We start from the raw sequence: 23,338 nt of genomic DNA on the forward strand, positions 1-23,338 counted from the left end.
CTTAGGGACCAAAGAGTTGAAAACATTTCAGCTGAGAGGCTAGCCTGTCACCCGCTTTCAATGTTACTGGTGAGAGTGCGAACCAAGGCCCTGATCCTGCACTCCGATCCATTTGGGCAGCCCCATGCGGAGTCCTGCTGAAGTCTCTGGTGCTCTGCACAGGCACTCGTGTGGACAGGACTGCGGGATTGGACACACAGGTAAACCAGCGTGTGACCAACAGCAAGGCAAAAAGGAACCTTCTACATTCATAAATACACCTCTACCTCAATAGAACGCTGTCCTCGGGAGCCAAAAAAATCTTACCACGTTATAGGTGAAACCGTGTTATATCGAACTTGCTTTGCTCCGCCGGAGTGCGCAGCCCCGCCCCCCCGGAGCGCTGCTTTACCGCGTTATATCCGAATTCGTGTTATATCGGGTCGTGTTATATCGAGGTAGAGGTGTACCTTTTTAGCCAGAGGGTTTTAAAAGGGGGCAAACGTGATACAACCACACAGTTTAAGAGCCTCAGGACTTTGCAGGAACTCCGGTGTCAGGCATCTGTGGCAGACTGATTCCATGCCACCCCAGAAGGTGCGGGCTACCAGTGTGGCAGATAAGCTGGGATTTTATTTCACTGGCTGAGCAGCCAAGATAGAAGGGGCCAGATCCCTAGCAGGTCTAATCTGCCTAGCGATGCGGAAATCAATGGAACACCACGGACTTGCACCACCTCAGGATCCAGCCTATTGTCTCTGGGAATGCCAGCGTGCAAGTGGCTCTTCTGGCAAGACGTCAATATCTGAGAAGCTAGCTTCCCCATCCCCAAACCGAAAATCTCATTTATTGGGTTTGTTTATAAACTAGCCTCCCTTAAAAAGGCTGATTTATAATCCCGTAAAGGACTGTCACATGTACTGGCACAGATGCTAATTTATTGTCCTCTAGGAAAAAAGAAAAGCCCTCTTGCCTTGATTAATGTATGTTTTTGTATTGTAAGATATTAAAGAATGCTGCTTCACCTGTAATTATAGAGGATAGTTTATTTTGGCGAAGTGCCCTGGCGCCTGGTTGCCAAGTTATGAATAATACAATGTTCCGCCTTCTAATTTCCGTGTTCGAAGTTGTGGATTCGGAGTGGGTGCACGCAAGGGCACACACATGTGGGGCCGAGGCTCTAGGAGTCACGAGCGCCTCTATTTTATACTTGCTTGCACAACTTGTTAATGCCAGCAGCTGCTTGCCAAGCTTGGAGTTCGCTTCTGACTAATTTCATCTTGATGCAAACCAAAAACATTGTCTCTTTTCTCCCCGCAAAGGAATTATTTCTCTTACACTTGCATGCACCATCGCAATAGCACTGAGGGGGGCTTACCATCGTGGGGACGCATTCTAAGCCGCAGTTTAGTTGGGACCTGGGTATAGATTCCCCAAACAATTACGCTTCAGAAGAATGAATTACGCTTTCACACTTCCCTTGCACCCAGAGCCCAACGACGTCTTTTCACAAGCAGGGAGTAAATTCAGGCGCTGGCTCATTTTTTTTGGCTTGCATTTTATCAGGACACATGCCCAGCCCCAATCAAAACGGAACCAGATGGCACTACTGAACATTCAGAACGTAAGGAGCCTCCGAGTCAGCATGTTTAGAGGCATCTGTAGGGCTACATAGTATCCACTGGCCACTGAGAATGATTTAAACGGGAGGTTAGAGAACCGCTGAGCCTATGCCAAAATTCTAAGTGCGCCATTTGAGTGATTACGGTTCTACATGAAATCTGGGAGATAGACTCCAGGGGTCATCCTTATTCAGATTGACAGACTATGTCCCCTGCTCCAAAGAGAAAATAAATGCAATCGCATTGCTCTACCGAAGAAGCTGCGGCTATCAAAGAAAGATCTTACGCCAGACGACTATTTTGATGCAGCAAGATTCTCTACTGAAGCAGCAATGGCCGTTTTAGGAAATGATTTTCTAGGCAAAATTCCCAAACATAGCTAATGTTATAGCTGATATTTTAATATGTCAGGTCACCTTTCAAATGCATTTACCATACCGGTGCTGCTAAAAGTATTTCTAGCGGCGTTCATGCATGGGTCAAGCTCCCTGTTGCAATACAGGGGAAGCCTCCAAGGACAGCCTGTGCGGTTTGAAAATGCAGCCCTCCTCTTTAATGTGGGGCCGTGGCACACGGAGACGACAGGTTGCAGCAAACAGCATTCCATCTTGTTCTAAGGGTATAGCTAACATTGGAGCTGGAGGAGGAACTTCCAGCCTGGGTAGACAGATGCGTGCTAGTTCTGACTGAGCTAAAATAGCATAAAAATAGCAGTGTGGCTGCGATGGTGTGAGCGGTGGGATGAGCTAGCTGCCCTGAGCATGTACCTAGTGTTTCTGACAGGATTGCACTTGGTGTAGCGGCCCCGTCTCGCTGCCCAGACATGCCGATTTTTAGCGCACTGGAATGTGGGTATATCTGCCAGAGTTGGAAATTGCACAACCAGCTCCAGTGTAGACAAACCCTAAGGATGAACCTATTTGGATTACAACAGGGCACGTCACGCAGAGATCTGTAGTCTAAACAGGCCACGCTTCTATCTTAAAGAACGAAGGTGGCCGTAATCTACAATTGTATGTAGACTGGATGGTTGGCCTTGTTGAGATGAAGTATGGATGCCCCAAAGTAAACTGGGGATGGCCAGTTCCTGGGGCTAAGAGAGGTTCTTCAGAAAATCGGGCACTTGGCAGAATCTCATGTCCACTTTCTGCACAATGAAATTCTTCTGACAGAAATTCTTCTCCGGGGACAGAATCCAACAGCTGAAGGAAACAAGAATTTTCCAGGCTACTACAGTAGCATCGTGAATTCAAAGACCTCTGCAGCGTTCTAAGGGCTTTCGCCTCTAGTTGATACATTCTGCAGAACTTCCAATTAATGATAATTGATTGGGAGTTACCAGGGCGTCACGATAACATCTCCCCAAGGTAGTTTCCTGGAATCACACAGCCTGCCCTGGAACTTTTACACATAAGCTATTGAATGTCTCCTTGTGTGCTGAACGAATGGACCAGAACTGGTGGCATTGAAGCTAGCCAGCCAGCTCCCTTGCTGTGAAAAGAAGGCAGCGTCAAGCCACTGAAGGGGCCAACTGTATTTACCTGATGTTTCCTTATATTGCATTTTAACCAAGTGTTAGGCAAGAAGAAACCAGAAATCATCAGAAAGAGAAAAAGCGGAGGAGCAATACCACCTGCCCCAACTACTCACTTCCCATTTGGGTTAATATAGATTGGACCAGTTAGAAACGTATTGGATGGTAAACTCTCTGGCTCAGGGACTCTCTTTATGAGTCTGTACAGTGCCTAGCACAACGGAGAGCCTGACCGTGACCTCTGAACAGTACCATGGTAGCCATTAAACAGCTTAGAGGGCCAGAAATCCATAGCCTAAGCCCCTTATTTTCTGGAGTTAGTACAGACGAAACTAAAGCACTATTTTGTAGAGTGGCCACATAAAAAATTGGTACCTAACAGGTAAGCACAGCCAGGTCCGCTAATGAAGCAGGGCCTAGCTGACAATGTATCGCCCAGGACAGGGTGTTTGGTCACACCCTGCTGAAGCCTCCATCCTCCAGTGAGCTGAATGAATATGGGAACATTTTGATCAAACTCGGAATTCAGCCTATGATTAATAATAATTCTTATTCATTATCTGTATTACAGTAGGGCCTAGGCGCCCCAGTGTGTGAGGCACCACACAAACCCTCACGAAGAAGGCAGTCCTGCCCCATCAAGCTTACAATCTAGGAGAAAACATTCAATCAAATCCTTGAAATACTACAAACAATGCAATGGGGTCAAGAGACCCTCATCAGAGGCATCATTAAGTGGAAAAGGCTGATTTTAGGGCCGGCTTCTCTCTCTGACAAGCTGCTCACACATCCAAGGGCAGAATTAAACTGCAAGAAGGCAGCTGTTTGTGTTTTATAAGCTAAAGTTTCTCTTACCTATGGAATAACCCCAATACTTCACAGGGAATCATCATCCATCTAACTGAAATACCCTCTAACGGCCCATCAGCCTCATATCCCTTTTGAAATAGCACAGCTGAGCACTTGCTGGGCCACGATTTATTTTTTACCTTCTCAGACATCTTGCTAACTCTATAGCTCAACAGTGACAGTCGAATTTCACACTGTGATAGCCCCCCATCGATTTTTCACTCTCGAGAAGCAACTCCGCAAATTAAAGTTAACAGCATTTCTGAAACTTTAAAAGAAAGGGGAGAGAGGCTTGAAGGGCAAAGATGCCTGAACTGCACCTCTGACACAAAAACATCCTTCCTTGATTAGTTGTGGCAGGAGGAATACAAGTGTCCCAGAGCCAGGCACTGGACTCAGGGAAACTGCAGCTCTGGCCCCGGACTTACAGCCTGAGGCCTTTAGGATCTAAAGCAGGGGTCGGCAACCTTTCAGAAGTGGTGTGCTGAGTCTTCATTTATTCACTCTGATTTAAGGTTTCGCGTGCCAGTCATACATTTTAACGTTTTTAGAAGGTCTCTTTCTCTAAGTCTATAATATAGAATTAAACTATTGTTGTATGCAAAGTAAATAAGGTTTTTTAAATGTTTAAGAAGCTTCATTTAAAATTAAATTAAAATGCAGAGCTCCCCGGACCGGTGGCCAGGACCCGGGCAGTGTGAGTGCCACTGAAAATCAGCTCGCGTGCCACCTTCAGCACGCGTGCCATAGGTTGCCTCCCCCTGATCTAAAGCATTATATAGTTCCTCCACTATGGGCAGCTGCAGAACGTGGGTATACAGAGGAAGTGTAACCAGGGAAGCAGATTCTCCGTGTTCCTGGGTGCACCTAAAGTAAAGGGACAGCTCGGAGTTCCCTTGGTTAGTTTGCCTGGCTGAGTTATACCGTGCCAGGCTGCAGATGAATTGCTATCTAAGACTAACCAGGATTTAGATAGAGCTAGGTTGGCCTGGTGATATTATTGTTTTAAACTATTACCTGTACAGGCAATTTCTCTTCATAGCTCGAAGACAAGGGGCTGAGTTAAGAATCTCAGCCCGGCTCTCTCCTCCCTGGCAAAATCATTCTGAACTTCAGCCCCATGGGATACGCTAACACAGATTAACGACCTTACACGAACCCTGAAACCTATTCACCAGCCTTTCTGAAGAGCAATGTTACACAGTGGCATAAGTTCTGTGCACTTATTACGTACTGGCGATGGCATTTCCAGGGAGAACCATAACCTTTAAAAAATCCACACGCAACCCCCCAAGACAGGTGCAGCCCTCTGCCCAGTGACTGCATGATTCAGCCCCAACCCAGCCCCACATGGGGCACTGCTCTTGTTTTTGTCTTAACTTGGGTTTTAATCCTGCATTTGACTCAGTGCAGGCAAATCCCTGGGGAACCAACCGCAGGATCAGGCCCTCCGATGGTACATTCTTCCAGGCAGGGACCCTACCTTTATGTTGTAGAGCCCATGTGCACTTATAGCACCATCTCAATATTATTTTTACTCTTCTCTATGTGTTTTTGCATTGGCATCCAAAACCCATTAATGGTTCGGTATCTACGGCGCCGGGGCTGGGAGAGATTATCCTGATGTATGAATTCATGGCATCTTCTCCCCAGTCCCCTCCAACATGCTGATTTAAGGGTAGATCTGTCTCTTTAGGCCAGCGATAATCCTCTGGCTTCACACCCACGCTGCTCCCAGCTCCAGCGCCGTGTCTGAGCAGGAGAGAAGTCCCCTGAAGAGAGACATTGCTATTTCATGTGCTGCTCTCAGCGATTACTCTTCAGTCCACCCCAAGCCAACACAGCAGCTTCGCTTGCTTCAATATTAACCAATTCCATTAGTCTTGCCAGGGCCGCTGAGCTCCCCTGGAATTGGTGTTTTTCGAAAGCTGCTTCAGAAAGGGGGGGGGGAAGAGAAATGAAAATAAACCAAACGCAATGGCTTTTCTTCTCTAAAACCCTCTCCTTAACCCAACAAGCAGCTCGTCCAGCGGAGCGTGATGAGCATGAAGTGTTCTATAAAGAAGATAATTATAAAGGGATTTAATGCTTGGTGGGCTTAAATCACAAGGTTTATAGCAAAGGTAGCGCACTTGCTTAAACAGCCGGGTGCTCTGGTTTGCTATTATGCGAGCAGCACTGATGGGGCTAACTGGAATCCAAAACAAGATTTGTTTTATGAAAAAAAAAAAAAAAGGAGAGCACAGCCCCTTCCCACCACGGATGGCAGCTCGAGTCCCACCTCCTTCCAGTTCTGTTCCATCCCTGATTAATGAGGTTGTCTGCCTGATTTATGACCCACCCCAACAGATTAGAGTTTCCCCCTTCAACCTCCCCGCCGCTTCCCCCCCCAAAAGACACAGCTACACTCCGCTGGAAATATTAGAGAATTATTAAATAAACATTCATACGTCATGTCTCTTCCCATACTGAGCTCACTGCAGTCAACACTCAGCAGCCTGGGCCTGTTTGCTTTCATGCTGACACCAAACAGCTGGAGTGATTCATGGAGAGGCTGGCTACAATGTTTCATGTCATATATCATGCTAGCAGCGCTCCCTGCCCTGACTGAGATAAACTGATCAACCACAACGGACTGGAATGAATTTATGACAACACAAAATTGAGGAAAACAAATGGGAGGTGACCCAGTGGGCCACTAACCCAGACTCTTTTGCTGGCCTGCAATCTAGTTTGGTGGCAGAAAGCAAAATTGAACATTGGCACTCTGAATTAAGATGCTGGCTTTTAACCCCTGGGAACCTTGATTTCAAAATGGCGCCAGGTTACTTGGGTAATGTCTTGGGAGGGAGGGGGAAGGGAGAAAAGAGGTCACAGCTTCTTCAGCTCATAGCTAGTCGTGACACACAACTACAAGACCCAGCAGAATGTCACCGCTAGTGGAGGAGACCGGGCATATGTCTGAACAATTACAGGAATCGATTCATCTCTCCAAGCCCAATGCAAATCCGTGTCTCCAGTCCAACCAGAGGCGTGTTTCACGTCCGGAGATCTGCCCATCTGCTGAGGAATTAACCCACCCTTCTCCCTACCCAATCCCCCTTTACTAACCCTTTAGAACTAAACAGCATTGCTTCAGAAAGTTAATGGAGTCAAGACTGGGAAGTCACACTAGATCCCGACGTCCCGAGTGTAGAGGGATTCGTCCCCAGACCAATCCTAGGTCCATCTTGTCAACCAGGGCTACCATTTGACGTTCAAACACAAACGATGCAAGGGGCTAGGTCACTGGTATGGGAAACAATGGAGACCTGTCAAGGTACATGGAGGTAGGGAAATCAGTGTGGACTTTCCTTGCATCTCTAGGCTTGTCAATTTGCTTGCAAGAGAGTCTTCTAAGGAAGCCTGAAGTGCAAATTCCATTAACTTTCAACCAAAGTACATTAGCGGCATGCCAAAACAAGGACAGTGTACTGTATCGTATTAGCTAATTAAAAAAATACTCTCCATGCCTAGACTTATTTTTGGAAAGGGGGGAAGGAATGTCATTCTTCTAACAGTAGGATCACTAAATGGAATCACTACTAACTCTATTACCCATTGTTCTAAATGGAGAGCACAGCTGACACAGGTGATAAACCATGTGCTTCTAAACTTTTTAAAATGCTAATCAGATGCTACATGGAGCTTAACACACCAATCAATAACACCCAGATTTAAAAGCAAAAATTAAAGTTATGAACAACGGAGCAAAGTGCTTCGGCCTAGAACTTGCTGCAAGTGCCATCCAAAACAAGAAAAATGAAACCAATTTAGCTCCAGATTAAGAAACAGGAACTGGAGATGAATCAATTTAGCCTGTTGGGCTGGGTCACCATATATCAGGGCTCCTCAGCAGAGTGGGAAGCAGCCAGACAGTATGAAACACCTCCTCCCCCGCTTTCTGTAGGATTCTAGGTCTGATCGCTGTCATCCATTAATTTAACACAACCCCCCCTACGCAGACAAACATGCAGAGCATCCAGGCTCCTTAAACAGCAGGACAGGAACTATTTATCACACACAGATCTCACGGGGAAAAAGGGGAAAGGTGAGAATCCACCTCCAACACCATCTTACTTTCTGATCCTGACAGAAATAAAGGCCTTTAAATAAAAGCGTCTCAGCTCCAGGGCCGCCCGGGGGGGGGGAGGGGGCAAGTGGGGCAATTTGCCCCAGGCCCCGCAGGGACTCCCACGAGAGTTTTTCAGGGCCCCTGGAGTGGGGTCCTTCACTCGCTCCAGGGGCCCTGGAAAACTCTTGTGGGGCCTGGGCCCCCGGAGCTTCTTCCGCTCCGGGTCTTTGGCAGCAATTCGGCGGCGGGGGCCCCCCGCCGCCGAAGACCCCAAGACCCCGAATCCTCTGGGCAGCCCTGCTCAGCTCTCCTTGTTCCTCTAAATGAGGAATTTCTTGGGAAGAGTCAATAAGCCAGTAAGGCTTTACCTGTCATTTCTAAGGAGTTTTGCCTGCCTTCCAGCAGCTCCAGCAGGCCTGGGAGTTGAACTGGGGCAGGGTTATGATGGGACAGGACGGACACACATATTTCACAATGTAGTTATTCTACGCGTCATCTGGAAAGTGCTTGGGGATCCTTCCAAAGACTCTAGACCAAGCTTTAATAACCTGATCAAGGAGGCAAGGTCAATTTATCACTTGAGCTCAAGTGTTCTGGAAACGGTCAAATCCTTTCAGCTTTTCAACAGGAGTGGATTTGGGAGGGTAGAGTCACTGACTCTAAGGAGAGCTTAGGAGGCCCTACGAAGGATGAGCAACAAACCAAAGGAGGGTTGAGACAGGATTATTGCTCAGGGATTCAACACCTCTGACACAAAACACGAGAGTGGCTACTCTGAAAAATAGGCCTCCTATTGCAGTGTTGTCAAATCCCCAAATTCTGTGGTCTAGCTTTCAACCCACTGATTGATAAGTATGAAATCAGAAGCTATATGTAGAGTATGAACAGTGCGGATCACCCATGTCTGGGACACATGGGTAGAGAGGCTTTAAAAACAGAAAAAAAAAAAAGGTCCAAAGACCAGAGGTCAGGGTGAGCAGAGAATTACCTCAGCTAACACCTGACCATGCACTAAGCTGCTTTAGCTGTTAGAAGTCTCCAGGGGACACAGAACCCTGAAGTCAGGCCTGGGCAGGTCGATGAGGAGAAGGAACTGGATTTCAAACTAATCCGAGATAAAGTTATTTGGAATCTTCAAGCACAGAGATGGGAGATGCTTCTGTCTCATTCAGAGCCGTTTTATTCCTTACCCGATCAGTGTTGATTTTAGGCATCTCTGTTATTCTCCGACAGCAATAACCAACTCTCTCTTTTTAAAAAGGGGATTAAAATGATCCACAGCAGCCTTGGAGGATCTTGAAACTACTAGGCTGGGATTCCCAGAGGCACTCACGCGGCTAGGCGTCCAACAGCCAGGGTTTCCCCACAAGCCTTTAGGAAGAGGGTGGGAAGGGGCAAGCCACCCGAAGGTGTGTGTGTGTGTGTGGGGGGGAAATCCCCAAAAGAGAGAAATCTGAAACAAACATTGCCAAGGGCATGACCTGGCTCCGTCCTAGGTCATGCGTACATGCATGCAGTGGCTGGAACTAGCGGGAGAAGGAGATGGTGACAGCCCCCCATTATCAGCAGCACAATGGGCTTTCACACAGCTTAAACACTGGGGTGCAGGCTCCTGAATCAGGGATAGAAGGGTGCAGATGAAACATGCTCAGATCCTGGGAGATGGAGGCTCAGGGTGTCTCATATTAGTGACTCTCTCTGGCTCTCACAAGGACCAATGCTGACTGGCTCCACAGGGAAGAGTATTCAGCGTTTGCCCTCAAAGTGCGGCCTTTGGGCTGCTCCGAGTCCTTCCCACGGAGAGAAGGAGGATGGAATACGTAGGTACCAAGGCAGAGTCTGAGCGGGGATGAGGAGAGAGCATAGGGGGCTTCCTTTAGGAGAGGGATCCTGAAGAACACGGAGCTGACCAACAAAGCACGCGGCCATCCCCGCTCCGCACCACTTGCCTGCTGGAGATCACGGCACTGAGCGCCGAGACACAGAGGTGGGGTGTTTCCTTTGTGGAAGAGAAGTTGCTACGGAGCATGGGAATCAGAAGGCCTAACCCCATGATGGTGGAACCCCCCCGTTATCAGCCACTTCAGCCAGCGGGAGCTAGGAGCGGAGATAATGCAATGCTGATGTTTGGGACGGAAGTAGCTTATTTCAGGGATAACTGCTTCAGTGGTCAAGGGTGCCAAAATATGCCTGTGTGCGCCTGAGTTCCCCTGACGCTCAGAGAGCCGGGGGCAGTTGCTTACTTCCACAGGGTGGGCAGGGCGGTGCGCTTTCTACTCACTTTTCGATGTCGCTGTTCTTACAGGTCTTGTGCAGAGCCTCCTGTTTACTGCTCTCCCCATTACTCGTCGAGGGCATTTCTGTGGAGGGAAGGCACAGGGCATTTAGTCTAAACGCGTAACAGGTGCAGGAGCAAAGGACCCAGGAGTCACTTGCCCAGAACCGACGCTGCCTGTTCCTGGCTGTCTGAAAGGCCTGTGCCCAGGACAGAGCGCTCCTATGATCCGAGAGGGAAAATGAAAATTCCACCCTCGCCTCGCTTCCGACGGATGGCCCCGTGGGCAGCTAAGATTTGTTTCAGAAAAGGTTTGCTACAGCAGCCATGCAGAGCGGGTTTCCAGCAAGGCAGGACTGGACGAAATTTGCCCCACAAGAGGCAAAAAAATAAAAAGCCAAGATTTTCCAGTGATTGAGGGATTTTGGGCACCCAGCCAGAGATGCCTTAAAGGGGCCAGACTGAAATTGCTGAGCACTGCCCTCTGCAAATCTGGCCCCTTCAAGGTATCTTAAACGGGGCACCCAAAGTCACTAGCCACTACCTTGGCCAACGAGTCTATGCAGAGCAGCTTGTGATGTGTTTGGGTGATAAGAGCTGTAGAAACCCAAGCTAATACCAAGCATTAGTGCTGTTGCTTCTTCACCATCCCTCCAATACACCTACTGAAGGAGAGCTGATTTATTTAATTCACCGTCTGTGGTAAGTACTCCAATTTCCCTTATCCAAGACAGTTTATTCTCTCTTCTCTTAGGAAGCTATGTGGGTGCTGTGTCACATACAGGAAAGTGATTAAGAACAGAGAATATTTAATACACTTATTTATAACGTCCCCGGTGAGACCGTCATTCCTCAACCTTCTCTTCCCCTTCCCAGGTCCAAGCCCCACACTGGTTTGGTACTGTGCAGTTGCCCAAGCCCCTGGTTGTGGACTCTTAGGAGGCCTGGGCATCAGGCGCCCAGCATTCTAGTCCCAGTTCTGCTACTGCGCTCCCTGGGTGACTGAGGTCAAGTCTCCTAACTTTGTTCTGTCTCGGTTCCCTCTTCTGGAAAGCAGGGACAACAGCACTTACCCAATGCTGTGATGTGCTTGGGGCTCTACAGCGGGAACGTGTGAAGTTTTATTACTGGGGGGCTGCTCACACTTCCCACTAGTTTGTTATTGTAGGGATGGGTATGTGCCCGGGGGCCGCTGGCTTTTAAAAATAAAACCACCCCCGATGGGTTTAAAAAACCTCAAAGAACGACACATGCTTTCAAATGAGTATCAACGTAAGTCACAGCTCAAACCATTTTCTTTGTCGCAGATCATTACTGTGGGCAGCTTCCACCGTGTATCCTCAGCTGGGACAGAAGCCAGGACACGCCATGCTAAAAGCACAGGCCTCTGCCACTTGGGCTAAAGGAAGAACTCCATGGGAACAGCAATAGGAGGCACTATTCTCTTATGCTGACACCACAGAGGACAAAATCTACTTCGGAGGTTGCATTATTAATCTCACATGTCCTTTTAAAAATGGGACGGCAACAAAAAAGGGGCAGCATTAACGTGTGTCTGGGTCAAGCCACCAGCGACCGAACAGCAGCACTGGGGAGCGAAGCTCTAACAGCTGCTTAAGTAAACGGAGGAGGAGGAGGACGACCCAAGGCAGTGTGGTTTCTGCTGGGGAGGGAGAACTTCCATTACCATGTCCATTATTGCGCAGAGACCTCCTGACCAGCTGGGCAGGCTCCTCCATTACCCTGCTCCTAGACACTCCGACCACAGAGGGCAGTGCCCCCAGGACACCACCCTCACTATTTGACTGCTGGCCTTAAAACTCCCTGTTCTCTACAGATGGGATCCCACTCTGACCCTCAATGGCTCCCACCACAAGAGACCTCACTGGTTACCAACTGGCATCCTGTGTCACCAGGCCAAGCAGTCACCAGCTGTTTTTTTCCCTTTCATTCAGATGCTATTTTATGACATCATTCAGCTCAACAGGAAGTTGGTGCGGCCTAATGGTCAGAGCCCAGGAGTGGGAGCCCAAAATGCCAGAGTTCTAATCCTGTCTCTGACTGACAAGTCTCCACCTTGGGGTCAGCCCCTCAAAGGCCCACGAGGAGGAATATGTGTGGGGCCCTCTGAGATCCCCAGAATAAAGGTGTTCTGCCAGTACCGAGTATTGTTAATGATACTGTTTGGGGGTCAAGGGGCTATCTATACACAAGATCACTGCCTGCTTTTATTGACATGCAGTTACCATGACCACTCCACAGGCAAGTGACTGCAACTCGAAAAAAGTGGAAGATCAACCCACTCCCTCCCCACCCACCTGCCCTCCATCCAAACCTGCAGGAGAAGATCTGCCTGTTCAGGATGGAACAGTAATTTATGGATCTAACACTCACCATCACTGGCCCATTTGGAAAACTCTGGCGTTATTCGGGTACTGGGCGTACCACCACTAAAAACAGAGAAGAGAGACAATGCTGAAAGCAGGTCACGGGGAGTCCGTGGTCCCTACAACACACACAAGTCTCACTGTTTTTTGTAGGTTTCAACAGCTTAAATACAAACATTCCCTCCCACTTAAATCTGGGCATCAAAGCAAGGGACTAACCTTCTCTAGAACTGGGCTTTGTTCCCCGCACAGCTCTCCCAATGCTCCCAACTCCTGCTGTGCCCACACAGTCTGTACTGAACCACTCAGTGGTTGTGATGTTGACTGAACGCTTTGGATCCAAATTCCTTCCCTTGTAACCTAAGGCTGAGTTTTGCACCCAGGATTCCAGAGGCAAAAGGCTTCTCTCTACGTACAACGGACTCTCCCTCTAAGAATAACTGCCCCTTCTCACAGGCGGGGCCTTTTAACGCTTCACGTTTGGGACACCCATTACACTAAAGCATATAGAACTGGCAAGCGTGACCAGTCACTGCACAAGAGAATCTTTAAAGGCGCCTGGGTAATTATGAGCACTAAGTGACATTTCCAGCTCTGCGAGCTAAGAGGGTTACATTAAAAGGGTAATCTAGCCTCCTGCTTCAGGGCCTGAGCTAATAATTACACTCTGCATTTCTCCGGAGCCTTTGGTCAGAATTTCAAAGCACTTTGCAAATATGAAGTATAATCACCCCCATTTTACAGATGGGGCAAATGAGTCGGAGAGGGGCTCAAGGACTGCAAGGCAATACAGTGTCTGAGTGACGGAGCCACATATGGGAATGTGACATGGTAGGTTCCAGGCTCCTGCTGTAATCCGCACACCACACCTCCCCACTACTGTCTGCGGGCACTGGCGAGGGATTCCCCCCCATCACAATGTGCCAGGGGAATGGTTCTACCTCACTCTGAAGCAGAGGGATTGGCTGCTGCTGAAGGCCCAAGGGTCTGATCCAGCGTGGCAAATCCCATGTTTCTACAGAGTGGAACCTAATTTTGAGCCACTGTTTGTGACAGGCTAAGCAGTAAGAAAGCTTTATTTCACTGCTTTATCAATCACTTCACCCTTGACCTCACAGGATCACTCAGTCTAAGGGACAGAGGGGAAATTGAAGCCCTATTTCCATGCAGGGCAGAGGGCTAGAAAAACAATCCTAGGTCCCTGTTCACAGTCATTTTGTTATTTGCCTGAAGCACTTCCCCCAGTGCCTGGCTCACATGGTATCCTGGCTGCCTGCCTGCATTTCACAGCCTGGAGCAAGCGAGGCAGGGCTCTCGGTTCCCCGTGCAAAGGCCTGCCCCACGAGGGAGCGGCACAGACCTGCCCCTACTCAGTGCAGCATGCAGAGGGGTCCGCTGGCCTGTTCTACCCCACCCCGGGCAGTCCCACGCACGGTGCTGCGCAGCTACAGATCTACCCAACTCTAGTCCGCTCTGGGGAGTGGCAGAGCTCAGGGCCCCCGACCGTGAAAGGTCTGCCCAGAGGGGGATTGCAGCACCAGTGTCTTCTCCACCCGAAGTTAGCAGCTGGCCAATGCTGCTCTCAGAGTAGGTGGCCCTTCTGGGGAGTGGGTGTGGCCAGAGTAGCTGGGAAATGTGCTTAGCAGGGGCTTCTACGAATCCCTAACCATATCCTCATTTGCCCCTTCCTACACCCCGGGTGGGGAATTCAGCCCAAGCAACACGACTTTGCCTCTCTCTTGCCACGTCTCACACACACACAGCTGAACAGGGATTTCCCCCTCAACTCACACCCAGCCAGTTTGGTGAAAACAATTCCAAAGCCCAGGCGCTTACTTTAAGACGGCACCGCGGAGTGCCTCCCGCTCTTTGGCTTCGCCCGGCTCTTCCCCGGTGCAAGGGATGATGTCTGCCTCGGTATACCTGAGCACAGAGGGTTAAGGAGCAATACAGCCTCGTCGAGGGGGAGGAGAGTGTGCTCTGCGGTGCGCCTATTTCGCGGCACTGGGGGCTCAGCCAGCCAACTTTGGCTCCAAAGGACACACAGCGAGTTCATTCGGACAATCTACATCAACAGCTCCCTTCCCGAAGCTTTGATTTCAAAGGCAACATGGTAACAAACTTAGACAGGAAGGTAACACTCTGTGCCATGTGGAGAGATTCCTTTGATAGTAACATGCGGGAAGAGCTGTTCTGAGAGAGACAAAGTCTCAATCTCCTGTTCGGTTTTCTTTTGAGAATACCAGCTTTGGCTTACGGACACTTTAGGGCCGGATCCTCTGCAGGCCTCAGTCAGCACGGTGCCACGGCCTCTATTAGAGAGATGCTGACTCACACCAGCTGGTGCAGGTGTAATTCAATTCCAGAATAGAGACAATCAGTCTCACCCCCCCTGAATGTCAGAGTGTAAACGTTGCCTTCAGGGAATTCAGATCGCGTGGCTGTTCCCCCTCTTGCTAGATGCCTGCATTGAACAGCTACTAGAGCTGCTTGGTACAGTCCAGTTGCTCTGGCCCAAATTTCTGGATGGAAAAGCTCCAGCCCTAACCAAATAGTTGGAGCAGAGCAAGTGCACCGGAACAGGGGGCTGGGGGGGGGGGGGGCAGGGCCCCATTACTTTTTACTGGCCTTAAGGGTGAGCAATGGGAGGGTGGTGGTGGAGAGGAGAGAGCAGGTGGTGGGATCTTGGGGGGAAAAGGGGGCTTGGGAGCAGGGCCTCAGGGACGAGGCAGTGCAGGGGCGGGGCCTTGGGGGAACGGGAAGGGCCACAGTTCGGCTTTTAGGGAGCTTCGGACAATCCTGGAGCAGAGTGCATTTGGGGAAAATCTGAGCGTATGGAAAAAAGGAGACACCGAATGATTCGCTTCTGGCGACGTAGAAAAAGGTGGTGTGGACGAAGGAGCCACATGCCAGGATGGGGTATAGGTAACTAACAAGGACAAGGAAGTGTTGTGTCAGAGACATTAGGGAAATAACCCAAACGATCAAGTGTATGATATGCAGTGTGGGGAGCTGCTGGCATTCCTCACGGGGGCTGGCCCACTCAACGTTACACAGGGCAACGCTGTATCACAGGGTCAGAAGCATCAGACACACAGCTGAGTAAGAATGTCTCAAAAACGATACTGTGGTTTCCCGTATTCCAGTGTGTCATCTCCATCCACGTCGAGATCAGCGTCGCTATCCGGATTCTCCTTGCCACTGCACATAATGAATCCGGAGCCTGGAGGGAATAAAATGGGTGGACTAGTATCACGAATCAGTGCGCTGTAGCAAAACATCTCAGAGAGCAACACAAGGAGATCCCTGGAAAGAAATCCTAGGACAGAGGCTGGGCTGCGTGGGCCATCCTTCAGAGCTCAGCCATGTATTTTGAACAGATTAGCAGCAGGAACCAGTGCCAATCAGAAAGAATGAGACAGTTTAATTTTCAATTATGAAGGGAATTTTAGAGATTTCCATCACCCTCATCATAACTTTACTTTTTGTAGCAAGGAAAAAGGGGAGCTTGAGGGTTATAGAGGGTGGTTCAGAAATTGGGATTGTCTCTCACTCATGGCTGAAAGCTCAAACATCAAAAGAAGTTAGTGGGTGTAGCTAAGTTTGTTCATCACATGGTTTCTCAGCCAAACACGACGAGATAATCCTCATGTTTCCCAGTGGCCTTATCAGTGGGGACAAACAGACACCAGGATAATAAAACACCTATTTTTGTAACGAGTGTTGGCCTCTGCTTAATTTTGTCCAATATTAAATGTTCATGAATGAGAATAAAACGACTTCTGGGAAGCAGATAAGGAACACACTAACGTTAAGGGCCCTAACGAGCACTTCTTACGCAGGCAAAATCCTTGCTGAAGTATGAAGCGCTGCGTAGGCCCAGATCCTGTGAAGTGTTAAGCACTCCTGATTAACTCCTAGGGGAGCTGAGGGTGCCCAGGCTCTCACAGGATTGAGTACCCCCAAATACTTAGTAGAAAGTATTTAGAAAGCCACATAAGAAGTGCTAATCTTTAGGAGAGAGCCAACACAGGCAAGAAGAACAGGAGTACTTGTGGCACCTTAGAAATTACCAAATGTATTTGAGCATAAGCTTTCGTGGGCTACAGCCCACTTCATCGGCAAGAAGCATCTTTGAGCATTGTTGTTATTGCTTTGTGGGCATGCCAGCCAGGATCAGGTTCTGTTGAGCCAAATGTTGTACAAACACAGCAAGAGTGTTCACACCAAACAGTTACAATTCAACATCTCCATTGATCGATGGGGAAACTGAGGCCTGAGTCCCAACCCAATGCATTAACCACAAGGCCATCCTCCCTCCATGTTGAAGGGCTGTAGCAGAGTCAAAACATTTTGGTATCAGATCACTAACTCTGGCTCATGTCAGTTTTAATTGGGCTTTGAGAGCAAAGGCTTCTTGTGCAGTGTGAATGCGCCCAGGAAGGGAGGAGATGGTGAGTTTCAGTTAGGGATATTAATTTTGGGAAGGATTATTAATTGCTCCTCATAAAAACAGAAGTCCCCCCATCCCCCGAGTCACCCTCTTGACAACACAAGGGCCTGACTCTTCTCCCAGTCCACTGTGCTCTCAATCCAGTTTATGGTGTCAATACCGGATCTGTGTCCCCCTCCCTGACCCCCCCATGTTGGTGGAGCAGTATTTCTAGCTGGCTATATCCCCAGTGGGAGCTAGACAGGATACAGATCTCTTTCCAAGGACACCACTCGAATGCAGTATGTCACTGTCAGTCTCTGAGAATGTACACGTTATCAGTTAAGCTGCTAATAAAATTTGTTTATAAAGACTTGATATCTCTCTTCCCCCATATAAAACGAGGGCCTTTAAAGAGTGGCACTTTCAGCACTCCATCAGTTTTCAGGATCACCTCTCCAGATTAACTCAGCCAGCCCCCGCCCCCGAAGCAACGACCAGCTTTCAATTTTCACCAGAGCTACCAAACTGCCATTATTGACACCTGTGTAAGTGCAGCACCCAACACCGGCTTCTGAAAGCAAGGCACTGCTTTGTGATAAGTGGCACAGCCTCCAGAAGCATACAGGCAGCGCCCTTGCCAGCCGAGCCCATCGGAAGCGTTTCAAGTACAGGCTGAGTCGTGTTATATGCTGGCGGACAAAGTACATCCTGAGCTTCCTTCTCTCACAGCAATGGCTCATCCACTAAATCTCGACTCTTTCAGTTCATCACAATGTTTGGGAGAAGATTTAAAGTAATACGAGAGACCTGTCAGAAGAGCTGGATGTTCTTTCAATGCTGCCTGAGAACTCGCAGCGAGAGATGTAGTGGTAATTTACAAGCATGACATTAAACCTCCAGTAACACCATTTTCTGCACCTGGCATTACTGTAGCCCATCACTTCTCAAAGGCCATAAGCTTTGGACGTACAGGTCTTCATTTTTCTTTCCAAGAGGTGGGAAACACAAATCATGCAAAGCTGGAGCAGTGACTTGGCCAGTCCCAGAAGTGATTTGAATGTTAGCCAGATAATGAATACTTGGAATGAGTGCCTGAGGGAGGTGGTGGTGGTGGTGTCGTCGGGGGTCAATTGAGTGTAAAAGGGATTTCTCCTTTGGTTCCACTATCTGCAAGGATGCCATGCACAGGGGAAACAAGCATGTTTTCATCAGTTTGGTTTCTAAATCATCCAAGCCAAAGAGTCTAGTGGATCATGGTGAGCGTTTAAGAGATATAGCCTGGCTTCGGTGGTGTAGCTTACCAACATTAAGGCATCTGATTTCAGAATCCTAACCCCATCCTCACTGAACTCTCATTTGTGCATGGGGAAATCCTTTTTAAGGCTAATAATGGCGGCACTAACAACTCCTTTGCTAGCTCCCAACTCTGCCCGCTTTGGAGAACACGAGCTCAGAAATGTTCTCTATCACATTCACAGTAAAGGTCTTATCCCTCCCACGAAGTCTGCCCTGAAATACAGCCAGAGAGAGAGAGCACGCGCTATTTTGGTAGTTTTTGCTGTGACTTTTTCAGTTATGGGAGTTGCTGATGGAGAACTGGAGGAATCAGTGGTGATGTTCAACACCTGCAATACTGCTAGGTCTGGGAACTTCCATTCTGACCTCGGAGTTCTCAGTTTGGCCCCCATCTCAGCCCATGGAATAAGCCGCTTGCTCAGTCAGTACTGAGTTACTAGCCCTGGGGGGAGTTTTGTAAAGTGCAATGCCAGAGCAATAAAGGAAGCTGGACAATTCAGACCATAGGACAAAAAACTTTCCTGAGATGTTTCATGGATGCACACAATCCACTCATCCTCCTCGTTATATAACCTCACTCCCTTCCCACCAGAGCCTCCTACTACCGCAACATCACGTGCAAAAGAGCATGAAAGCAAGTCTCTTCTTTGATCACCAGTAGGGAAACAACATCTGTCTGACACTGCAATAAGAAAGGGCACACTGGATCAGACCAATGGTCCATCTAGCCCAGTATCCTGTCTGCCGACAGTGGCCAATGCCAGCTGCTTCAGAGGGAATGAACAGAGCAGGTAATCATCAAGTGATCCATCCCGTCACCCATTCCCAGCTTCTGGCAGTCAGAGTCTAGGGGACACCATCCCTGCCCATCCTGGCTAATAGCCATTGCTGGACCTATCCTCCATGAATTTATCTAGTTCCTTTTTGAACCCTGTTATAGTCTTGGCCATCACAACATCCTCTGGCAAAGAGTTCCACAGGTTGACTGTGTGTTGTGTGAATACTTCCTTTTGTTTGTTTTAAACCTGCTGACTATTAATTTCATTGGGTGACCCCTAGTTCTTGTGTTATGAGAAGGAGTAAATAACACTTCCTGATTTACTGTCTTCACACCAGTCATGATTTTATAGACCTCTGTCATATCCCACCTTAGTCGTCTCTTTAGTGCTAGTTGAGTCCAGACTAACCCCAAGAGACTAGTGAGTTTGGATGCCTCAGTTTAGGGGCAGGTACTCAGCGCTTCCTGCAAGTCAGGCCCTTTAAGCCACATCAAATTTGGGTACCCAAAATTGCTAGTCACTTTTGAAAACCTTGGTTTAATGACACTAATGGAAGCAGTGCTGGCCAGACATGGTGACAGGTAGCAGGGACCAGCCAGCACCAGCCTGCCTCGTGGGGAGGGGAGAAGGAGGATGGGTGTGGGAAGCCATGAAGGTGTGTTACGAAAGAAGATACTTTATTATGATCTGACGTAGCTAGAAAGCCATGTCAAGCAGGGCAGCCTCCTCAAACAAAGTGCACGGTTTAAACATTCAGATGTGTTGCAGCACAGGGACATTCAGCGAAGAGGCTGGAGGGCATGCTTTCCAGACTGATCAGCTGAGGACTCCCAGTTCTGGGCCTGGAGGGGCAGCACTTAGAGGTTAATGCCAGGTAATCCTGCCCTAGGTATTTCTCCAACACACAATCCTGACTTCATCTAACTTTACCAAATAAGAGGCAGGATTTTTGTAACAAGAATGTGAGCTGTTACAGATTATGCGTTGTCAACAAAATGGAGCCCGGAACTGTATTTCTCGGTCTGTGGAACAAAAGCAACCCTCCTAGCTAGTGGGCAAGCCAAAATAGAAGCAATGCTATTGATCAGTTTTAGAAATTTACAGGTTCCTGTTCTCTGAAGGAAAAACATGTTTCTGAGAGATGTCAAGATTGAACAAGAAGACCATCGATCCTGGAATCATCACTACTTAGAGGAGAATGCTAGAGAAGAGAAGGCAACGCACAACCTGACCAGAGATCAACTTGTGAAACCAATGGCCCATCACACACACTTTCAAACAGGTTTCACCCAAGGGAAGGTTAGTTTTAAGGCCAGGTCTGATAGGTCAGGGTTTGAAGCCAGAGTTTTAACTTGTCCCTCCTGATGTAACTTTTCTGGTGTTGCCTCCCTGCACAAAGCCAGTGAAAACACCCAAGCAGCTGTTCAAATATTTGACGTCTGAACCGCTTGACATTAATTATTCATCTCAGGCTCATTCAAACCAGATTTCTGGACAAGTGCTGTTATAAATGGATTAAGAGGACCACTAAATGCAAGGAAGGCCTGATAGAAGCAGGTGTGATCCTAACTCACTCAGAGTGTAAAAAGAACTCAGAACTCCCACCTCCTGCTTACCCTTTGCCATGGGCATGCTGCCATCCAGAAGCAGGGAAAATATGAAACGGAGCGCGGGGATGGCTGCAGAGCGTAGCTTGTACTTGGTGGTACTTGTAAGTGAGGCTGTTGTACTAGAAAAAAATGTGAACGTCCAGGAGACACCACATCACATTGTTCCACCCAGCTGATTTATGGTTCATTGCAATGCGATGGAACACGAGAGGGGTTATTCTGGGCTGGCTTAGTTGTCTGAAGGCGGCACAGTAATTCACTATTATCAGCAAAGCTGCCTACAGAGGAGGTTTAACACCAGTGCCTCCCTCCTCTTCACAGAGAGGACAGTTCTGAGGACTGAACTTTATTGCCAACATGTGAATAAAGTCACAGCTGTCACCTGAAAGTTAAGGTGTAAGTTTGATTTGGGAATTCGTAAGAGGCCCGATCCTGCAGCCATTACTCACAGGGGAAGCCATGGATTATACAAGGAAGGAGAGTAGGATAAGGCCCAAAGTGCATTGTAATTACACTGCTTTCAGATTAAAAATGAAACCTGCCACATCATTCTATTTTCTAGCTGAAGCATTCTCTGCTTATGCTGTGTGTTCTGTCTGCAGCAGACCTGTCATATGCTGCCCTGTGTGATAACACTAACCCTCCAGGTGCTAAAGCAGTGCAATTCTCTGACAGTCTTAATCCCAGCTGCCTCTTTAAGGGCCAGACAAACAAGAGTGAGCAGGCAGGTCAGACACTGGGGCCATTAAGCCAAGAAAAAACAAAGTTACAGTTCTGTCTCCTATCCCCATTGCTCTTGGAGCCAGGTGCTCTGACAAGCAATTCCAGCACTGTTGTTGAGTGGCACCTTTATAAACCATGTGACAGTTTGGGAGACAAACTCTCCCATCAATCAGAATGTACCTATCAAGATCACTTACCTAGAGTGTCTGCAGCCCTCTGGAATGGTGTATACAGCATTACTTTGGCTGGCCTCAGAGTAACCGCCCTTAGCACAAGAGCCAGTTATTTCTGAATATTCTAGGAGCTCAGAATAAGCAACACTGCCACTGAAATATGGATGTGAAGCTTTGCAATGTGAAAACAAGGAGGCCTATTTCATATGCCTCTTGGCTGACATGCAGGCCGCAGGCTCGAAGGAGAATGGAAATGCTTCCCATGGCCTCCTATACGTGGAGATGAAAAATGGATATCCTGGCAGAAAGGGCTCTTTTCTCCTCACACAAGTTTCCACAGCACCCCTGTGCCTTCTCCCAAGCCCGGGGGCCGTTCTTTGTATCTGGAATGACTTTTCTGACCTTGCATGTCACATGGCCTTCCTTCAAATCCCACCTCCCTCTACATGCACTCGGAGGACAGCTCACCTAGCATTTTCAGTGTATACAACTCAAGCTGGCTAAGATTCCGCCATTAACTGAATATCTGATTTAGATTACAGATTTAGAGAATAAAGAGATTTTACAAGGGACCTGAATTCAAGCTTGTGTGTCTCTCCTGTGGGAGCTGATAACAGATGGTCAAAGTGACAGCGTACGCGGCTTCACTTGTTTGCAGTATCAGCAGCAGCTCTTGCAGGGAGGAACCCTGAATCTACGTGGAGGCTGGCGAGGCTGGAAACGGAAAGGCAAGAACGAAGCAAAGTTGCACAGACTGAGATGACCACAGCCCAGCAGGGCAGGCAAAGCCCTCGTTGGCCCAGGCTCCATGGCTCAACTCCGTCCTGGCGGGTGAGCTCGTTTTCTCAGTTTTAAGTATATTTGTTTGGTGTGCGCTACAAATGCAAACCCAACAGGAGACACTAACCCTTAGGTTCTGTGCTCCGTGCCACACTGTAGTTATGATTTGTGTTCCTACGCAGGGACCAGGACCTCACTCCGCGAGGCACCATACGCCAACAGAACAGAGACTGGACTCGTGAGGACCAAATCCCTCCTGGCATTTATTCCTGCTTCCGGAAGGGTCTCACTTTTCATCTCCATTGCTCAGACCCTCAGCAAGCTGAGTTGACAGGGACTGCACCACCCAATTCTTAACCAAGCAAAGGGACCGGGAAAGGCAACAGCCCACAGCATGAAAACTGGTCTGTAGGCTGGGGTCGAGCTGGTGAGCACTTGGGACACCCTCTTGAAGGAGATCTGAGTTCTAGCTGCTGGGCTCCAAGGAGGGAGGGCTTGAATGCTGGTCAGGAACATTATAAAATTCTCAATTCCGCCTTCAAAAATAAAACATTTTACAAGTGGGTCTGACTCCAAATACAACTCTGTAGCGCGCAGGCCTGATGGGGGCTGAGTTGGCTGGAAGAGAAGCTTTTGTGCTGCTCACAGGTGATTTACACATATTCAGGAAGAAAAAGCCTCCCGTAAGTTTCCAAGCCTATAGGTTTGGCTAATTACCCCCCACCCACAACACCCATTGCAATAACTCGCCTCAGCACAGCCTGCCCTTCTAGCACATGCCG

At 48.5% G+C, this 23,338-nt stretch overlaps 1 protein-coding gene across 3 annotated transcripts in view; it reads right to left on the reverse strand.

The window, feature by feature from the left end:
- The window catches only part of RNF220 (ring finger protein 220), a 311,685-nt gene that overhangs the window by 22,211 nt on the left and 266,136 nt on the right, over positions 1 to 23,338 (reverse strand). For all 3 annotated transcript variants that reach the window (XM_029911609.1, XM_029911608.1, XM_029911607.1), the window contains 4 exons: positions 15,887 to 15,983; positions 14,597 to 14,683; positions 12,768 to 12,823; positions 10,380 to 10,458 (listed from right to left, as the gene is read on the reverse strand). In XM_029911609.1, the coding sequence (XP_029767469.1) occupies positions 10,380 to 10,458; positions 12,768 to 12,823; positions 14,597 to 14,683; positions 15,887 to 15,983 (319 nt within the window). The remainder of the gene's footprint in view (positions 1 to 10,379; positions 10,459 to 12,767; positions 12,824 to 14,596; positions 14,684 to 15,886; positions 15,984 to 23,338) is intronic.

This window comes from Terrapene carolina, unplaced genomic scaffold, assembly GCF_002925995.2.
Source record: "Terrapene carolina triunguis isolate 2854851 unplaced genomic scaffold, T_m_triunguis-2.0 Scaffold110, whole genome shotgun sequence".
NCBI classification, from domain to species: Eukaryota; Metazoa; Chordata; order Testudines; family Emydidae; genus Terrapene; species Terrapene triunguis.